The sequence below is a fragment of the Brachyhypopomus gauderio genome, chromosome 9 (assembly GCF_052324685.1).
Source record: "Brachyhypopomus gauderio isolate BG-103 chromosome 9, BGAUD_0.2, whole genome shotgun sequence".
In the NCBI taxonomy this organism is placed as follows: Eukaryota; Metazoa; Chordata; class Actinopteri; order Gymnotiformes; family Hypopomidae; genus Brachyhypopomus; species Brachyhypopomus gauderio.
In genome coordinates this window covers 24,307,711-24,326,261 of record NC_135219.1, presented here as the reverse complement: position 1 = coordinate 24,326,261, position 18,551 = coordinate 24,307,711, and the positions used below count along the sequence as shown (strand labels likewise).

General features: G+C 40.4%; 1 protein-coding gene across 1 annotated transcript; it reads left to right on the top strand.

Annotated features, from left to right (window-relative positions):
• Positions 1–2,087: 2,087 nt before the first annotated feature.
• On the top strand, positions 2,088–12,274 carry LOC143523553 (calmodulin-1). The gene is made up of 6 exons (XM_077018082.1): positions 2,088–2,225; positions 6,329–6,359; positions 8,513–8,656; positions 10,321–10,427; positions 11,608–11,743; positions 12,042–12,274. Exons 1-6 carry the CDS (start codon positions 2,223–2,225, stop codon positions 12,068–12,070), a joined length of 450 nt encoding a protein of 149 aa, XP_076874197.1. The 5' UTR covers positions 2,088–2,222; the 3' UTR covers positions 12,071–12,274.
• Positions 12,275–18,551: the final 6,277 nt, after the last annotated feature.

Genomic DNA, 18,551 nt, shown 5'->3' with positions numbered 1-18,551 from the left:
CTAACGTATGTATTACATTTCATAATCTTTTCAGTCCTATTTACTGACACTAGGTGACGCCTGTGACCACTTGGTATGACCCCAAGGTAGCTGTTCTGTAAAGATCAATCCTGAGTTCCTGACACGTTTGTGTGTATGATATGTGTGTATATATATATATATATATATATATATATATATATATATATATATATATATATATATATATATATATATATACATACACACACATACACTTCAACCTGACTTAAATTTTTATCTGTCGCATCTTAAAGCCGTTCAACATACATGACAGGCATAAAAGTGTATATCTGACTTATAGTAAAAGTTATATTTTTTAAACCCGTTATGTCTAGCTAGTTACCCCGCTAACATAATGAGGATTTTCAGGATTGTAGTAGGTGAAGGGGGTCATTCACATAGCCATAGACGTTTCACAGCCAAACTTTTAGAGACCGTTAGGGGGACATTAGCACGTTAGTCATTAGAAAGAGCCGAAAGGTCTAGTGAAACCTTTCAACCAAAAACAATTAAAGGTTTAAAAAAAGAATTTTAAAAGGTTTATTCTAAAAACGGAAAGTAGATGAAAAAGTTTTATTTTGAAGAGGTATCCATCACGTACTATCGCATGGTGCAATGCAGGTCCGAGCTGTCCAATCACAAGCCGCTTGTCATCGTTTATAATATTGCAGGTCCAGCACAGCCAATAAGATCGGGGCGGAAAATCCACCTGTATCCCTCCGCTTTAGAGACGTTAGTACTGCAAACACATGACGGAGTAATCCGCTGTTGTAGAAGTAGCGCGTCTTGTCTGTTCAGGTGCGACGAAAAAGAAAAGTCAAATTAAAGTCAAAAGTGAAGAAAAAATCTATTTCATTAATAACTGTTGTACTCTGATATGGGATTTTATTTTGATTTGAGATATTTAGCTTCTCGTATATTCAACAAATAATAGGCCTATATTACTTATCCTGTAGATAAAGACTGAGCAATTCATTAGAAAATCAGTTGGACCCTAAGCTTTCAAATGTAGAGTCAAACCTGTCCAACTCGTTTTGTGATCAGCAGATATATCCTGAGTTTGCCTTCAAAATGTATACATAAACTGTTGACAGGTTGAGACGTGGAGTAATTAAATATGCAGCTTTATTTAGATATATTTTATAGCACAACAACTGGGTATTTAAAAACATTTTGAACTAAAGACGTAAACGTTGCGTACAATATAACATAGGCTGTATAAACAGACACCGATAGCCTATTTATTCATTAATGGTATAACAGTATTAACATTTTAAAAGTTAAGTGCTAGTCTTTTAAAATCATTGAAACATGTTAACACAAAATTAAACAAACTACAATCTATGTAAAGAAACAGCTCAATTCACTGCTGTAGTCATTGCTGTTGATTGTGTAGTCTACACGATATCCAGGCCTTCAGTCAGGTGTGAGCAGGCTGACACCTGTGACAATTCAAAGTATTCAAAGACCTCACTAAATTCTGCTGTCAGTGTTGTTGTTCTTTTTATGGTATACACAAACAGTTACTGGCTTTTCTGTGGCTTTAGAGGCTCAAATGTATATAATTGAAACTTTAAAATCGTAATTGTCTTCATTTGGGTTTAAGTGTGTTACTGGGACTAATTACAACTGGTCTGTAGATCGTCTAAGTATTAATAAAGTAAAAAAAAAAAACTAAATGAAGTAAATATTTGGGTTTCCACCAGTTCGCCTATATCCTAACTGCCACAACCAAACTATCAGTCAATAAATACACGTGAATAAATGGTCTATCATTACTCTATTACATGATTTCAAATCACCATTTGTAAAAATAGATAGTAGAACACACAAACATTATCCAAAAACACTGACTATTTGCCAACATTGGCGTATATGATCTTACCATCTGCAGTTATAGTCTAATCAATTTACGAGTCAGTTATTTTATCCGATGGAACATTTCCCGCATAAGATAATTATGGAGAAACTGAATGGTGCGCAGTTATGCTGAGTGACGTGTCTCGCAGGCCTAGCGCCTGATTGGTGGAGCTGCGGGAGGGCGGGCCGGTTTGTTCCGGAAGTGAGTGAGCGCAGGGCGTGAGTGGCGGATGGATACATATCACACAGCCCACAGCGGAGAGAGAAACGACGCCAGTGGGTCTGCAGCCAGGGAACATCTCTCACTTACACTGGTGTGACTGCGCTCACGTTCAACTAATATGGTACGTATCTTGCTTTCTGTTGCATTTTTACTATTTCCCGTTTAACAAGGTGAAACATTTATATAAAACATTAGAGACAAAAGAAAAATTGGGCTTAGCCCATCAATCCATGTGAATGCCGGATTCATTAAAACATGAACGTGCTGTTAAATGATATTACATGGCAAGATTAAGTATTAAAGGTGGTGGTGTAGGCTGCATAAAACATTGACATTAATTGTGTTAACAGGTAGGCTGTTGGTGTAGACTAGTTAAACCGAGGGTCTAGTGGGTTATATCTCATCCCAATGATGCAGCAGTCAAAATGTAGCGGGAATCCGCCACAACTGCGCAGATATGGGCTTAGAGGTTACAAAGTAGCAGTGCATATGGCAGAAATGTGCAGTTCATATGGCAGAAATGTGCAGTTCATATGACAGAAATGTGCAGTTCATATAGCAGAAATGTGCAGTTAATATGGCAGAAATGTGCAGTTCATATAGCAGAAATGTGCAGTTAATATGGCAGAAATGTGCAGTTCATATAGCAGAAATGTGCAGTTCATATGGCAGAAATGAAATGTTCATATAGCAGAAATGTGCAGTTAATATGGCAGAAATGTGCAGTTAATATAACAGAAATGTGCAGTTAATATAACAGAAATGTGCAGTTAATATAACAGAAATGTGCAGTTAATATGGCAGAAATGAAATGTTCCCTTGTCCTGAACAACCAGCCTGTCACACCTTTACCGTAAACCTGCAGATGTAGTTTGTGGGTAACATGTCAATAGAAGCAGCGCACCGCGGTGTGGGACGGGCTACACCTCATGTAGAGGGTGGGGGTCCCAGGTTTGCACATAGGACATCTGTGTTTATTCGCTTGTACCTGTTGTATAAATATCTGTTGTCGTGTAGCCACAGGCAGATTGTCAAAGGAGTGACACTCGTTTGTCCACTTTGTTTTTCGACATGGATGTTGGGTTGGCTAATTCTGTCGATAAACGCCGTCTTACATGTTGCATCATGTAAGAGTTGTTGACTTGGACATGAAGTTCAGATTATTTGTTGTGGTTTTTAAGTCAATTGGCCCCACAGCCCTTGTTTCCAGGACAGACATCTGCAGATGCGGTTATATTTTAACATGAGCTACAGGATGCCTAGATATTAGTTTCTCTCACTGAACACATAGTGTAAATATTATTGGACACACACACAAACACACATTCTTGGAATTATTTATATATATATATATATGTATTCTCAGAATCCCTTGAAACTCAAGTTTCATTGTCTGTCAATCATTTGAAGTTTGATGTGGCCATCGGATAGCATTCATTATTGCAAAAGAGTAGATGGCGTGTTTCATCCCAGTGGGCATACAGCATCTGTCAGAGGACAGCTGTTCTGTAGGCAATGTGATAGGAGACCGTGGTGTAATAGGTCTATGCAACAAATGGTCTGGGTGTCTTGTGGATTAGGGTGGGTGTTGACCTACATGAATATTTGTCTACACCTAAACAACTTCTCAGAGTCAGCCACTTACGGCCAGCAAGGTTTCAGCAGTGTTCACATTCAACCTTGCTAGCTTTTACATGTCAAGGAGCTGTAGAAGCAGCTGACATAGACTGTTAATATTACACCTAGTCAGAGATGCATCCAATCAATTATGCTTAACCAACTTACTATTTTCTCAGACTCAGAGAATATAATGTGATTATGCACAATGCGGTATTCATATCTGTATGCTGGCCTGTATGTTTGTCCCCGTGGCATCATATTTCCTTAAATGCACATTGTCTATTAGATAGGATAGTCTCGTTATAGCAGCCTACAGTACCTAAGCAGCTGCCCATGACTGTGTAATGGACCTCTACACCAGTGTGGGTGAGGGTGTGGGTGAGGGTGTGGGTACTGGGCGTGGGTACTGGGCGTGGGTACTGGGTGTGGGTACGCCCTGAATGGGTGTAGACGTGAAGTCATGTTGGCAGCAGTATGGGACATCAACCTACTCTAAGACCCCTCCACTCTGACCGCTCACATGCAACTAGCCATAACAGGCCGTGTGGGCTAAACATTTTACAGTAGAGATTTAAGTGTTTGAACATTAGAACTGTTTATGCCAAGAAGAACATTGAGTGTGCTTCCAGTTATATGTAGTTATAAATCTCACATGAGGCTCAGAAGCAATTAGTACGCCTGAAGATATACTCAGTTATGAACCTGAAAGGCCCGTATGTGACCTGCAGAAGTTGAATCCATTGGCTTAAGCCCAGTACGTAGGTGGCAGCGCCCAGTTTAGCTCATGGCTATTAGAATTGGTTTTTAATGCCATTCACAGCTGCAAACTATTTTCAGTTTTTTGTTCTATGTAAGCTAGCATGGGTGGAGTTCAAACAGGCATCTCAGGATTTGATCTTATCATGGCTATCAGCAGTCTCTCTATATTTGATATATTGGGATAATCTTTTAGTTCATCTGACTTTTGCTATTTAGCTATTTTCAGTAAGGATAGATCTCTGACTTACAGACTTTATGTTTGTCCCATAATGTTTACTGAGCCAATGAATAATTAGTAAGTACTACAGGGAAAAGTAGTTATGAACACAATTCATATATATAATTATTATATATATATATATATATATATATATATATATATATATATATATATATATATATATATATATATATATATATATATATATAATGGGGAAAATAATTGAGCCTCAATCACTTTATTTACTGTGTGTATAAAAGATCATGTGAAACGAGCTGTCTGTGGAAATACACCAACATTTAAAGGCAACGTTCAGCAAATTCTCAACAACACTTTGATAGCTTCTGAAATTGTATCCCAAAATCTGACAATCATACCTGTATGAATAAAAATGACGTTCATGATATCTATTTTAGTTTAAATCTGTCCAAATATTACTTTATTCAAAATGATCACCATTATAACATTGTATGTTTTGAACTTAAACAAGGGTCTAAATAAACTACTTTGACACCAGTTCCTGTTATTGTGCTCATGTTGTATTCTCTATATGTTGGTGTTGGTGCTGCTTTGCTATCACTAAGACAGCCAGCAAATTTAAAATAGCTTCAGTCAACATAAAAAAATACAGAGAAACCAAAAACTGCCATGAAATAAAGAAGCAGAAACTAAAGCCAGCTCTTAAAAATGGTGCAGTGGCCACAAGGCCATCTTAAAACACAGGAAGGAAATAACATGGTGAATGTGTCGTATTTTTGTTCTTATTCTCTTTAGGTTTAGCATGAATTGTTAAAAAAAAAAAACAACTTGCTGCCATTTTTTATCCGATTGGTCGAAAATGTGACTGTTGGCCCATTATTATGTAATTTAAATTTGTTGAATTAATTACAGCAGAAATTCTAGTCATGTTTGTATATAGTTGCAGTACATAATTACTGCTTCCTTGCTTTTATTATTGAAGGACTTTCAACTGCAACACTTTTACAGAACCTTTCTTGCACCAGCATAGAAGACAATACTACATGCACTCTTTACTTCTGACAGACATTTACTGATTACATGGACATCAAACATCGCTGTTCATCACAGACTGACATCTGTGAGGTCAGGGATTAATCAGGGTTATACAACAATGATAAAACATATATATTAGTTTCCATTATTGGTTAATAAATGTATATTAGTTTCCATCACCATCATTTCCACTGTTTCAGCAATAGAGGTATGGCGTATTGCAGTCATTTCAGATATGTTGCTGATCTACACAGCTTCATAATTCAAGGTTTATCAACCTACTACAGCTTCTTGAGTTCTCCCCCTGCTCACAGTAAATGTCAGACCTGCTGTGTAAGGACCTGCACAAACCTGACATGTGTCACTCAAGTGTTCAGACAGCTGATCTCAGTACAGAACACTGAGGAAGGACGTTTCTTCTGTTCTTCCAGTCGTTTGGTTCATTTTACCAGGATTAATAACAAAAATATATCTAAAACTGAAATTAAAACGACACCCCTACATTTGGCCATATCGATATGTGATATAGGACTAGCACAGCAGTGAGTGTGAAGAATTTCTTTTTCATTGTTAGTAACTGCAATTTCTTTCCTCTTTGTTTTGCAATTTAGGCTGACCAGTTAACAGAGGAGCAAATTGCAGGTGAGAAACAAAAACCGTATCCTGTCTATACAGTATCAGTTGTCTGTCAGTCAGTACACAACAGTAGTTAATAAGTCAATAATTGTCATTTCCTGTGCGCTCACTCCTTACTAGGGGTGCACGATATGGACTAGAATTGCGATGTGCGATAACGTTGTTGGATATCCCGATATCGATGTGAACCACGATAAATTAAGATTAAAATACAGAAATGTAGTGTCTCTCTGAACAGCAGCACGTTAATTTGTTTTGTTTTTTACTGTGTAATGAATCCAGAATAATTCCAAATATTTTGCAGGTTTATTCAACAATAGATTCAATCTAGGTTTATACTTTCACGAGTGAGCGACTCCGCACACCTCGTTAACCTCCGCGAACGGCGGAAGCGTTTAATCTTGCCGTGTCACATTCTTTGCAGTGTTGTCCGAAACGATATGTAGGCCTAGTAGTATAAAAAAAACACCCCTCAAATACAGGGGAATGAACTTTTACCTGACCAATTTTAATGTTGCTTTGTGTTTCAGGTTTGAAAAGTGCTGGAATTTAGGCTAAAGTATTTGAAAAGGCTTGAAATTGTAACTACTTCGTTTCACAACAAATATCTGTCTGACTGAACAATTCTCTTGTATTACGTTAACAAATACGAGCCTCTTGTAATTCCAGGACGAAACATGAGAAAACGTGAAGACGTTAAGATTGGGCGTTTTGAAAATAAATATCCATTAAATAATGTGATAAAAAAAGCGAATTATTTCGAATCATTTAGAGTATATGTATAAATATTTAATTCAATAACGTGCTGGGAATTATTGAAATGGACCTTGAAAGTGACATACAAGTGCTTGAATTCCACCTTGTATAGGTGTATGAACCCTGCAAACATGACTGTTCTCATATCGCCGAGACGCAGCGCGCGCGAACTTTAAATAAATAATAACATTAAATAATGTGATAAAAAGCGAATTATTTCGAATCATTAGAGTATATGTATAAATATTTAATTCAATAACGTGCTGGGAATTATTGAAATGGACCTTGAAAGTGACATACAAGTGCTTGAATTCCACCTTGTATAGGTGTATGAACCCTGCAAACATGACTGTTCTCATTGCGCCGAGACGCGGCGCGCGCGAACTTTAAATAAATAATAACATTAAATAATGTGATAAAAAAGCGAATTATTTCGAATCATTAGAGTATATGTATAAATATTTAATTCAATAACGTGCTGGGAATTATTGAAATGGACCTTGAAAGTGACATACAAGTGCTTGAATTTCACCTTGTATAGGTGTATGAACCCTGCAAACATGACTGTTCTCATTGCGCCGAGACGTGGCGCGCGCGAACGTACAAAATTCGAGAGGTGCACGACCTCGTGAATCGACAGCGCGCGAGGCAATTGCACACGGGCGAAGCCACCGCGATTACGTTATTTTCGCCTCCCGGACCCTCGCGCCGCATCAAGTGTAAACCAGGCTTAAACCAAATCGCGTGTCTGATGAGCGTGTTCACCCCACTCCAGGGTTGCCAGGTCCTACAAAAGTTTTCCGCACAAAATCTGCGAGTGTAAGTTGTCGGCGGGGGGGGTGTTGCGAGTGTGAACTGGAGACAAATTAAGTATTATATCGCGATCGATTCTTAGTGTTGACTTGTAACTTCCGCAGTAGCCCAACTCAAAAGTAGCCCAAAAAACCGCACCCCGCGGCCCCAGAATTTTTACCCGCGGCTGGATTTTCAAACAAGCCCAATTTGGCGTGAAAACCGCGAACCTGGCAACTCTGCCTCACTCTGCCTCTTGCCTACTTACGTCACGTGATCATAGTCTGCAGCGCGAATAGCTCCCTCTATTGCTGGACGAGGATAACGCAATTAGAGTTTGCTGTTATTCAAGGAGTTATCGTGGCTCTTTCGATGTGTTTATCGTGAAACTTCACATCGCGATAACGATAAAAATACGATTAATCGTGCAGCCCTACTCCTTACACTGTTTATTCATTTCACACAAGCAAACATGATATTCAAATCTTGATTGATAAGAGACGTGTAATATATTCAACTCTGACCTAGATGTAGACCAAGACCTAGATGTCATCATTGTCTTATGTATTTTCTAAACTGCATTCTTAAAGTGCTTTTCTTGGCTGTTGTAGAGTTCAAGGAGGCTTTTTCCTTATTCGACAAGGATGGAGATGGTACCATCACGACCAAAGAGCTGGGGACAGTCATGAGATCACTGGGGCAGAACCCCACAGAGGCAGAGCTGCAAGATATGATCAATGAAGTCGATGCTGATGGTGAGTAATTTCTTCTTCATCTGCTGAAAGATTTTCTCTTCTGGTTAGTCAGAGAAAGTCCGAAGAGGGCTTGGCTTGTCTTTATTGTCTTTATTGTTAACAGAAGAGTCTGAAAAGAGATTATAGTTATTATACAGAGACCTTATGTTTGAACAAAGAGGTCACCTGATGATCAGATAAAGTTGAATTCTTTATTGATATCTGGTTATGTCTGCATAAGTTAAAGTACAGTTTCAGAACATATAGTTCTGGAAAGGTTATTATAGACAGACAGGTTGTTGAGCAGCTTGCGAATGGCTGTCAGTTGAGTGAGAGACAGGCTCTTCTCCCAAACTGCTGCAGCTGCTAAACTCTGTGAACAGACTGAGAACAAGACTGAGAACTTAATCTTTGAGGCTTCTGTGCAGAATGTGTAATGGGACACTTACCGGAGATCTGTCTTATAAAGCTCCTGTGTCTTTCTTAATCTTCCTCTTCATGTCATGCTAGACAGCCATTCCATGGAGTCTCAATTAATATTGTGTGTATGATGGATCTTTGTACTCTGTGATGATTTTTTCGCCATATCTATTGGTCTTAAGTGGTCATTAAATCACTAAATCATCCGTGGGATGGCTGCGTTCGATCGTTTCAGTGTGCCGCACTGATGTTATGTAGGTCAGACACCAATAAGGAAAGTAATGGGAAATATAAGTGATTACATAATCCACTCTGCGTACTTCGCACATCCAGTGCCCACACACTCGTTGGAGGAGCTGCTGGGGAAAGATTAAGATTATTTAGGGAACCGACACTGGAAATACAGCCTGGAAGTGACAAACTGCTCTCTCCATACGTGTGATGGCAGCATCTCGTCCAGGATGGATGGGTTTGAGACACTGCATGTTTTCTTCCTGGTAGTGATGTGTGTCTCCTCCATCTCCACTGCAGTCTCCAGACTCTTTCAGCTCACATCTTTCATCAGCTTTTGCTGGAATGCCCACATTGTTGTGGACTGTAATCTGCTTTTACAGTAGCCATCATTTTGTGTATAGCCTTGAGCAGCGTTGCTATATTAGATTACAGACCATTAGATCTACTCCCCTTGTCCCCCAGGCCATTCGACTGCCATCTGCTCTGACTCAAACGCACCATGAGTTTTAGATAGGAGTCTTTCTAGTATTACTGACACCAGCAGGCCTACACATCTAGTCAGTAGTTCAGCCGTGTGCCTTCCACATTACTACCGTGTTAATTCATCAGTTTGGAGTCTCCTGTTTCATTGGCCTCCTTCTGCTAGAATCAAAGACCAACATCTCTTTTCTTATTGATCTCCTTCTGTTGATTCCACCTCGTACCTTGTGGGTTGTTAGTGTTAATAAAACACCTGTACACCGGCCACTCCCTACCAGTGTGGAGCACTTGGGTAAGCCAGAGTTTGCATAATGCAAAGTTAGGCTTACCTTCAGCTGAAGCTTACTGTGTTTCATGCCAAAGATTACCCCAACGCAGAGTGGGGATAAGAAACTATCATTCCACACATTTTTTCCAAGAATATCAAGTCTTTCACTGTTTAAAATGGGCTCTCAAAATGTGGTTTTATATTCATGTTGATTTCTTTTTTAACCACACACTGGTTTATTGTTTGTTGCTGATATTTTCTATCACTTCCTGTTCTCTCTCAGGCAATGGAACTATTGACTTCCCAGAGTTCCTTACCATGATGGCCAGAAAGATGAAGGATACAGACAGTGAAGAGGAGATCCGAGAGGCCTTCAGGGTGTTTGACAAGGTTCGTCCAGCCGCTCGCACACACCTCACTAGAGGTCTTCATAGCTCCAGACCTTCATATTTCAAACTGAGAGTAGCATCTTAACTGTGAATATCTGTTGCATTGCATAACAGTACCCAACAGCTGCCTGCTTTGACCTACATGAAATTTCAGTATTATACAAAATGTCAGACATTTTTTCCTAATTATTATGTTTATGTGAGTTTTCATGCATATGTGTGTGAGGTAGGCAGGGCTTTTAACCACTGTGTAGGCTGGAGCAGTCTGCACACTTTTCTATGCTAGACTACATTTCATCTGTTGCTTTTGCATGTAGCCAGCCCATAAAGTAGGTATGAACTGATGGTACGTAAAAGGACTGTATCTATCAGCCATTTTTAAATATTTCTTCCATTTTTAAGAAACCAAATTTAAGCAATTGGATGATTGTCTCAGTTGATTCCAGATTAGATATTTGGCTCATTTGATTCTAGCATTTGTATCCATTGTGTGTTAATTGTTCTCAACATGAGTGACCAAACTGGAAATGCCAGAAAACAGGCCATTGGCTGAATAGTTTGGATAATCAGGATAAATAATAAACATTCCCAAGATATTAAGTTCCAACAGTCTGGAGCATGTGAGTCACAAGTGTGAGTGACCCAACGGACCACAGTACCATAAACAAGGAAAACTTTAAAAAGACTTTAGAGTGTACATTGTGGAGTGGAACGTTTCCAACTTAACTCCACTGTGCAGGCATTTCAGTTACAAGAATGAAATCGGTAAAGATCCTGACCTATAACTGTGTAACTGTAAATGGCTACATTATAGACCTGAAAGAAACGTCACTATGGAAAATACCCAGCATCTGGTGACGTCTAAGGGTAGCCTCGTTCATGCAGATATCAAATGCACAATCACAAAGGATTTACTTCCTATCTGCTTTATCCAGTATAGACATAAATACCTTCAAATATCTTTCAAAATGGAAAATAAATACAAATATTTAAGATGAATAACTTAATAGAAGATCTGGAGTTTAAAGCTGTAAATGTATTTGCACACTTTTACCTCATATTCATTGTTTATAGACGTTAGTGCAGAAACATGAATAACTAACTAATAAGTCTGGGATGAAGCCTGGAGTCTTCTTTGAGATGTCTGGACTGTACTAACACCTCTACTACCCAACCCTTAGGATGGTAATGGCTACATCAGCGCTGCAGAATTGCGTCATGTCATGACAAATCTTGGGGAAAAGCTCACAGATGAAGAGGTGGATGAGATGATTAGAGAAGCAGACATTGATGGAGACGGTCAGGTGAACTATGAAGGTACGGTGGTCCACAATCAAGCCTTCAATGTTTCTTGTGATGCAGTGTTCCCAAAATGCATTGTATACTTCTTAGGACACAATCATATTTGGGTAATGCATTGCTTGGGTAACAATGGAGTAGGTTAATTATATGAATATGAAAGCCATTTGGAAGTCAGACACCAATTACTAAGTGAGTTCTATCATCACAGAGGGATAAAAGGAATTAAAACACCATTATAAGAGCTTAGTGGCTGGTTGGCATTTGGCCAAAAGCAACTTCTTAATCACATTTTATTTCTTCTTTCTTTCTTCAGAATTTGTACAGATGATGACCGCAAAGTGAAGTGCTCTATCCTTCCTCGCCCTCTTAGAAGAAAACAAATCAGTCAAATGTTTTACTTACCTCTTGGGGAAAATATACATTTATTCATAATGTTTCTGTACAGAAAATAATTGAATGTTGAAATAAAATATCCTTCTGTCCACACAGAAAAAAAATCTAATATCTGCATGAAATGGTTAGTGATCCTCTCCCCACAGAACAATCTAGTATCAGTTAATAAGACTTAAATAACTACCTAAAAATGGAAGAAAAGCATTTGGTGAACTCCTTCAGTTCCACTTGCTCTTGGCAATGTTTGGGCTGGCCATTTTTCCTTTCTTGTCTGTTTTCTGTCCTTCATGCATGCACATTGAGACTGGACCTCCTGGATCCGCCGGTCTGAGAGTGCTTTCCGATGAAGTGTCGTCATGTCTGTTCTGGGATTTTTTGTATCTTGAGAGGAACCTCAGAAAAAAACAGGTTCTCACAAGCAGAAGGTGGAATGGAATTTTTATTGTAAGGTGGGATAAAAAAATAAATAGAAAAAAAATAAAAAGGAAAAAAATACAAAAAATACAAAAATCTTACACATTTGGCATGAGTTAAGATTCTCGTGGTTTTGTTCATTTCGTTTCTTTTTTCCTCGGATGGCCATCTGGGTCCAGCCTCCCGTTCTGGTTGAGGGTAAGCAGGTAATTTACGGAGGGCTGGAAAAAGCTGCGTGGATCTTCATCTTTCTCCTCTGTTCTGATTTTGACTGATTTTGGCATCGTGCTCCCTGAGCCCACAGAGCAGACTGCATTAGTCTCAGCTCAGGAGTCTTTGCCACTGTTCGTTTAACTTGATTCAGTTTGCATTCATTCCAAATTGTACATGCTACCCTTTTTTTTTTCAAATAAAAGAAAATCCATGAACTTAAACATAGTGTCTTATTTATTTCATTTATTCATAAAATCTGGACAAAAAGTTTAGAAAATGTAAGAAATTAATAGTATTTTAAATAATTAGTATATAATTTTGATGTAATTTAATGTGATTCATTACAGTATAATGAATTTAATTAGGTGTTAATCTTGGACTAGTTAACAGGTTTATTCATAATCAGATTGAAAAAATAAGTGCATTTAAACTCATTATAAACAAGTTCATTCAAAAACTAAATAACACGTTGGCTGTGTTGGAGAGTTTTTAGCTTGCCTGGCCTTCTTGGGCTTTCTCTAAATATCTGAAAGGACTGTTTATTTTGGGCAGCAGAAAGGTGCAAGGGTATTAAAACAAAGAATGACTGAATATATATTAAAACTCGGTTACATGAAAGGTCTAGCAATGCCTTTGTCTCAAACCTAAGGTATTGATTAACAGTATTTTGTCTAACTGAAGCTCCTTAGGCAAGAATCAAGATAGCAAATGTGCGACTATATTCACATATCTGCCAGTTAGTCAGTGTAACGATTAGATATGGATATGATACTCTAGTTAAAAACAACCCATGCTGTTTGGTGCAGTTTGAGAGCTACTCTGGACCAACGGGCCTTTACAGTGTGACACTTGAGCTGGCCAGGGATTAAATTAAGCACATCAATATTTCACATGTAAATGAACCACCATGCTGCACTGTTTGTAAGAGGAGAGGGTTTACCATCACCACCACCCATCCCAACGCTCCTGTCCAGCCAGGTGCAATACACGGAGACTAATACCATATCACATAACACAGTAGCTAAGCACACACGTACACACATCATCGCAAATACACACATGCACACACAAATACATGTACAAAATACAAAAGCATTCCTCAGTCCGCTTAATACAAAGATAGTTTTAATAGTTGATGAATAATTTCAGCTGGTTATTGAAATGCCAACTGTTCAAAAGGCTGTTGAGTCCTGAGTGTACTGAAGGCTCTCAGCACCGCTGCAGGGCAGGTGACGGAGGTGAGCAGACACACAGCTGGGGATACGCAGAGCACGAGGCGAGTCTGGCATGAGGCGGCCCACACTGGGAGCATGACAAGGTGTTCGCACACCTGCGCTTTCATTTCATCGCACGTTTCTTTATGCAAGCCATAGAAAGAGTCGCCAAAGCTGTGGTGGTCTGGGAAGCGAATGAAAGCTAACGTCACAATGACATCACTCTTGATGCCCTGCTTCATCCTAATCCAACAATCTACTCGTCTGAAACGAAGGTGGAAGAAGTAGAAGTGTAATGATGTCCTAAACGTATCCCAGCAAAATCATGGCAAGCCCAGAAATAAGGGACGATTCACTGAAGTGCAGAAACATGAATGGCATCAGAATCTTAGTAGATGTTTAACCTTTCTGATTGAAATATAAACCCTGATTCCAGTGGACCGCACATATGGTCCTGTGCAAAGGGGAGGCTGTTGATCAACCACTTTCTAATTCATCAACTGTGTGATGGTGACATCATCCTGATTTGACCATCAGTACCAAGGGTTCCTTGTTGTACAGTAATACAGCTCTCTAGACTCCTGGTTCACCAGAGCACGAGTGTGCAGTGCTGTGGGGTCTGTTACACATTCACACTGAACCTGATGCTTCAAGATGGTTGGCCATATTACAAATGTAGAGGTCCCTTTGTAAAAAAAAAAAAAGCTGACATTAGACAATTAGAGTATTTTAAGCTTTTCAAAGTTTATGTCTTGCCCTTAGGACAGAACAGTAATTCTCAAAAAAAATTAATTCCCACCTCTAAATAGGACCCTGGCATATGATAGCAACATAAATATCTTGGATGACTTTGTGGTTTGGCTAAAAACTAATGCCACTGTTATTATATTGAGCTAAAAGAATCTAAGAGGTACAGAGGAAAAACAAACAGGTAAGTGTGTTCTTTACCAGAAGTTCACAGCAAGATAAACTATATTTATCGTTCTGGCACTATTTGATTCAAAGTAAACTCATATGTTGTACTCTTTGTGTTTGTTTGCACTACACCTTCATCCAGCGCCACCCACTTCATGCAGCACCACCCACTTCATCCAGCGCCACCCACTTCATGCAGCACCACCCACTTCATCCAGCGCCACCCACTTCATCCAGCGCCACCCACTTCATCCAGCGCCACCCACTTCATCCAGCACCACCCACTTCATCCAGCGCCACCCACTTCATGCAGCGCCACCCACTTCATCCAGCACCACCCACTTCATGCAGCGCCACCCACTTCATCCAGCACCACCCACTTCATCCAGCACCATGCACTTCATCCAGCGCCACCCACTTCATCCAGCGCCACCCACTTCATCCAGCGCCACCCACTTCATCCAGCGCCACCCACTTCATCCAGCGCCACCCACTTCATCCAGCACCACCCACTTCATGCAGCGCCACCCACTTCATGCAGCGCCACCCACTTCATCCAGCGCCACCCACTTCATGCAGCGCCACCCACTTCATCCAGCGCCACCCACTTCATCCAGCACCACCCACTTCATCCAGCACCACCCACTTCATCCAGCGCCACCCACTTCATGCAGCGCCACCCACTTCATGCAGCGCCACCCACTTCATCCAGCACCACCCACTTCATCCAGCACCACCCACTTCATCCAGCACCACCCACTTCATCCAGCACTACCTACTTCATCCAGCACCACCCACTTCATGCAGCGCCACCCACTTCATCCAGCGCCACCCACTTCATCCAGCACCACCCACTTCATGCAGCGCCACCCACTTCATCCAGCACCATGCACTTCATCCAGCTCCACCCACTTCATCCAGCACCACCCACTTCATCCAGCACCACCCACTTCATGCAGCTCCACCCACTTCATCCAGCACCACGCACTTCATCCAGCTCCACCCACTTCATGCAGCACCACCCACTTCATCCAGCACTACCTACTTCATCCAGCGCCACCCACTTCATCCAGCACCACCTACTTCATCCAGCACCACCCACTTCATCCAGCTCCACCCACTTCATCCAGCACCACGCACTTCATCCAGCTCCACCCACTTCATCCAGCGCCACCCACTTCATCCAGCGCCACCCACTTCATCCAGCACCACCCACTTCATCCAGCGCCACCCACTTCATCCAGCACCACCTACTTCATCCAGCACCACCCACTTCATCCAGCTCCACCCACTTCATCCAGCACCACCCACTTCATCCAGCACCACCCACTTCATCCAGCTCCACCCACTTCATCCAGCGCCACCCACTTCATCCAGCGCCACCCACTTCATGCATGACACACACTGCAGTCTCTGATCTTGTGCACATTTGTTAATTACAGTAATACAGTTTAGTTTATATATGTAACTGTGTTCTGTGTTTATTATTGGGCAGTACTTCACTAGACACTTCAGTCATATGTACACTACCGTTCAAAAGTTTGGGGTCACCTAGACAATTTTGTGTTTTCCCTGAAATCTCATACTTTTATTTATCAAATGAGTTGCAAAATGAATAGAAATATAGTCCAGACATTGACAAGGTAGAAATAATGTTTTTTTTTTTTTTTTGAAATAATTTTCTACTTTAAACTTGCTTTTGTCAAAGAATGTTCCCTTAGCAGCAATTACAGCATTGTAGACCTTTGGCATTCTAGCTGTTAATTTGCTGAGGTAATCTGGAGAAATTTCACCCCATGCTTCCAGAAGCCGCTCCCACAAGTTTGATTGGGTTAATGGGCACTTTTTTCGTACCATACAGTCAAGCTGCTCCCACAACAGCTCAATGGGGTTGAGATCTGGTGACTGCGCTGGCCACTCCATTACCGATAAAACACCAGCTGCCTGCTTCTTCTCTAAATAGTTTGTGCATAATTTGGAGGTGTGCTTTGGGTCATTGTTCTGTTGCAGGATGAAATTGGCTCCAATCAAGCGCTGTCCACAGGGTATGGCATGGTGTTGCAAAATGGAGTTATAGCCTTCCTTATTTAAAATCCCTTTTACCTTGTACAAATCTCCCACTTTACCAGCACCAAAGCAACCCCAGACCATCACATTACCTCCACCATGTTTGACAGATGGTGTCTGTCAGCATCTTTTCAGTTGTTCTGCGTCTCACAAATGTTCGTCTGTGTGATCCAAACACCTCAAACTTTGATTCGTCTGTCCATAACACTTTTTTCCAATCTTCCTCTGTCCAATGTCTGTGTTCTTTTGCCCATATTAATCTTTTTCTTTTATTAGCCAGATATGGCTTTTTCTTTGCCACTCTGCCCTGAAGGCCAGCATCCCGGAGTCGCCTCTTCACTGTAGATGTTGACACTGGCGTTTTGCGGGTACTATTTAATGAAACTGCCAGTTGAGGACCTGTGAGGCGTCGATTTCTCAACCTGGAGACTCTAATGTATTGTCTTCTTGCTCAGTTGTGCAGCGGGGCCTTCCACTTCTCCTTCTACTCTGGTTAGAGCCTGTCTGTGCTCTCCTCTGAAGGGAGTAGTACACACCATTGTAGGAAATCTTCAGTTTCTTGGCAATGTCTCGCATGGAATAGACTTCATTTCTCAGAACAAGAATAGACTGTCGAGTTTCAATTGAAAGTTGTTTTTTCTGGCCATTTTGTGAGTTTAATCGAACCAACAATTATAATGCTCCAGATTCTCAACTAGTTCAAAGGAAGGTCAGTTTTATAGCTTCTCTAATCAGCAAAACTGTTTTCAGCTGTGCTAACCTACTTGCACAAGGGTTTTCAATGGTTTTCTAAATATCCAATAGCCTTCTTACAGAGTTAGCAAACACAATGTACCATTAGAACACTGGAGAGATGGTTGTTGGAAATGGGTCTCCATACATCTATGTAGATATTGCGTTAAAAACCAGATGTTTACAGCTAGAATAGTCATTTACCACATTAATAATGTATAGGGTGTATTTTTGATGCATTTAATGTTAGCTAAATTGAAAAAAAAACTGCTTTTCTTTCAAAAATAAGAACATTTCTAAGTGACCCCAAACTTTTGAACGGTAGTGTATGTTTGCTTTCTTTTATTTTATTTTATTTGGAGGGGTGTATTTATTAGTGCTGGTCACTCTACACTGTAGATGTGGGTATATATCTCTACTGTGACCATCACTGAGACCAAGACGTGCTACAGTAACCAGATGGACATCATCAAGAAGCCGTATCCTCTGGTTGCAACACTGAGAGTTAACCAGCCATCAGAACTGCAGAAAGGCAAGATGAAGGTACCTGAGAATTACAACAAGCTGTACATACATGAACCTCTCTGACTGCTTGGAGATGAACATTACCTGCTTGCCTACAGAGGTACACAAGAGAAATAAAGGCTTAGAGAATAACCAAGATATTCTACTATAAACCATACAAAGGGTGCCCTTGGTGGCAAGGTAACAGCGTGAGAACAGACCCACTAATGCTGGAGACTGAATAATACTGGAACGGCATAAGGGGGGTGGAGGCAACATACAAGAACAATGCCCAATGGTTATTGAATGTGACAGCAGACCACAGCAAGCTCCTTGAACGTGGTCCAGTCACCATCACACTAGCAGACGTC

Coding starts and splice junctions, on each gene's coding strand:
- LOC143523553 (XM_077018082.1), top strand. Junction 6,360..8,512: donor AACAGAGGAGCAAATTGCAG/GTGAGAAACAAA, acceptor TGGCTGTTGTAG/AGTTCAAGGAGGCTTTTTCC. Junction 8,657..10,320: donor CAATGAAGTCGATGCTGATG/GTGAGTAATTTC, acceptor GTTCTCTCTCAG/GCAATGGAACTATTGACTTC.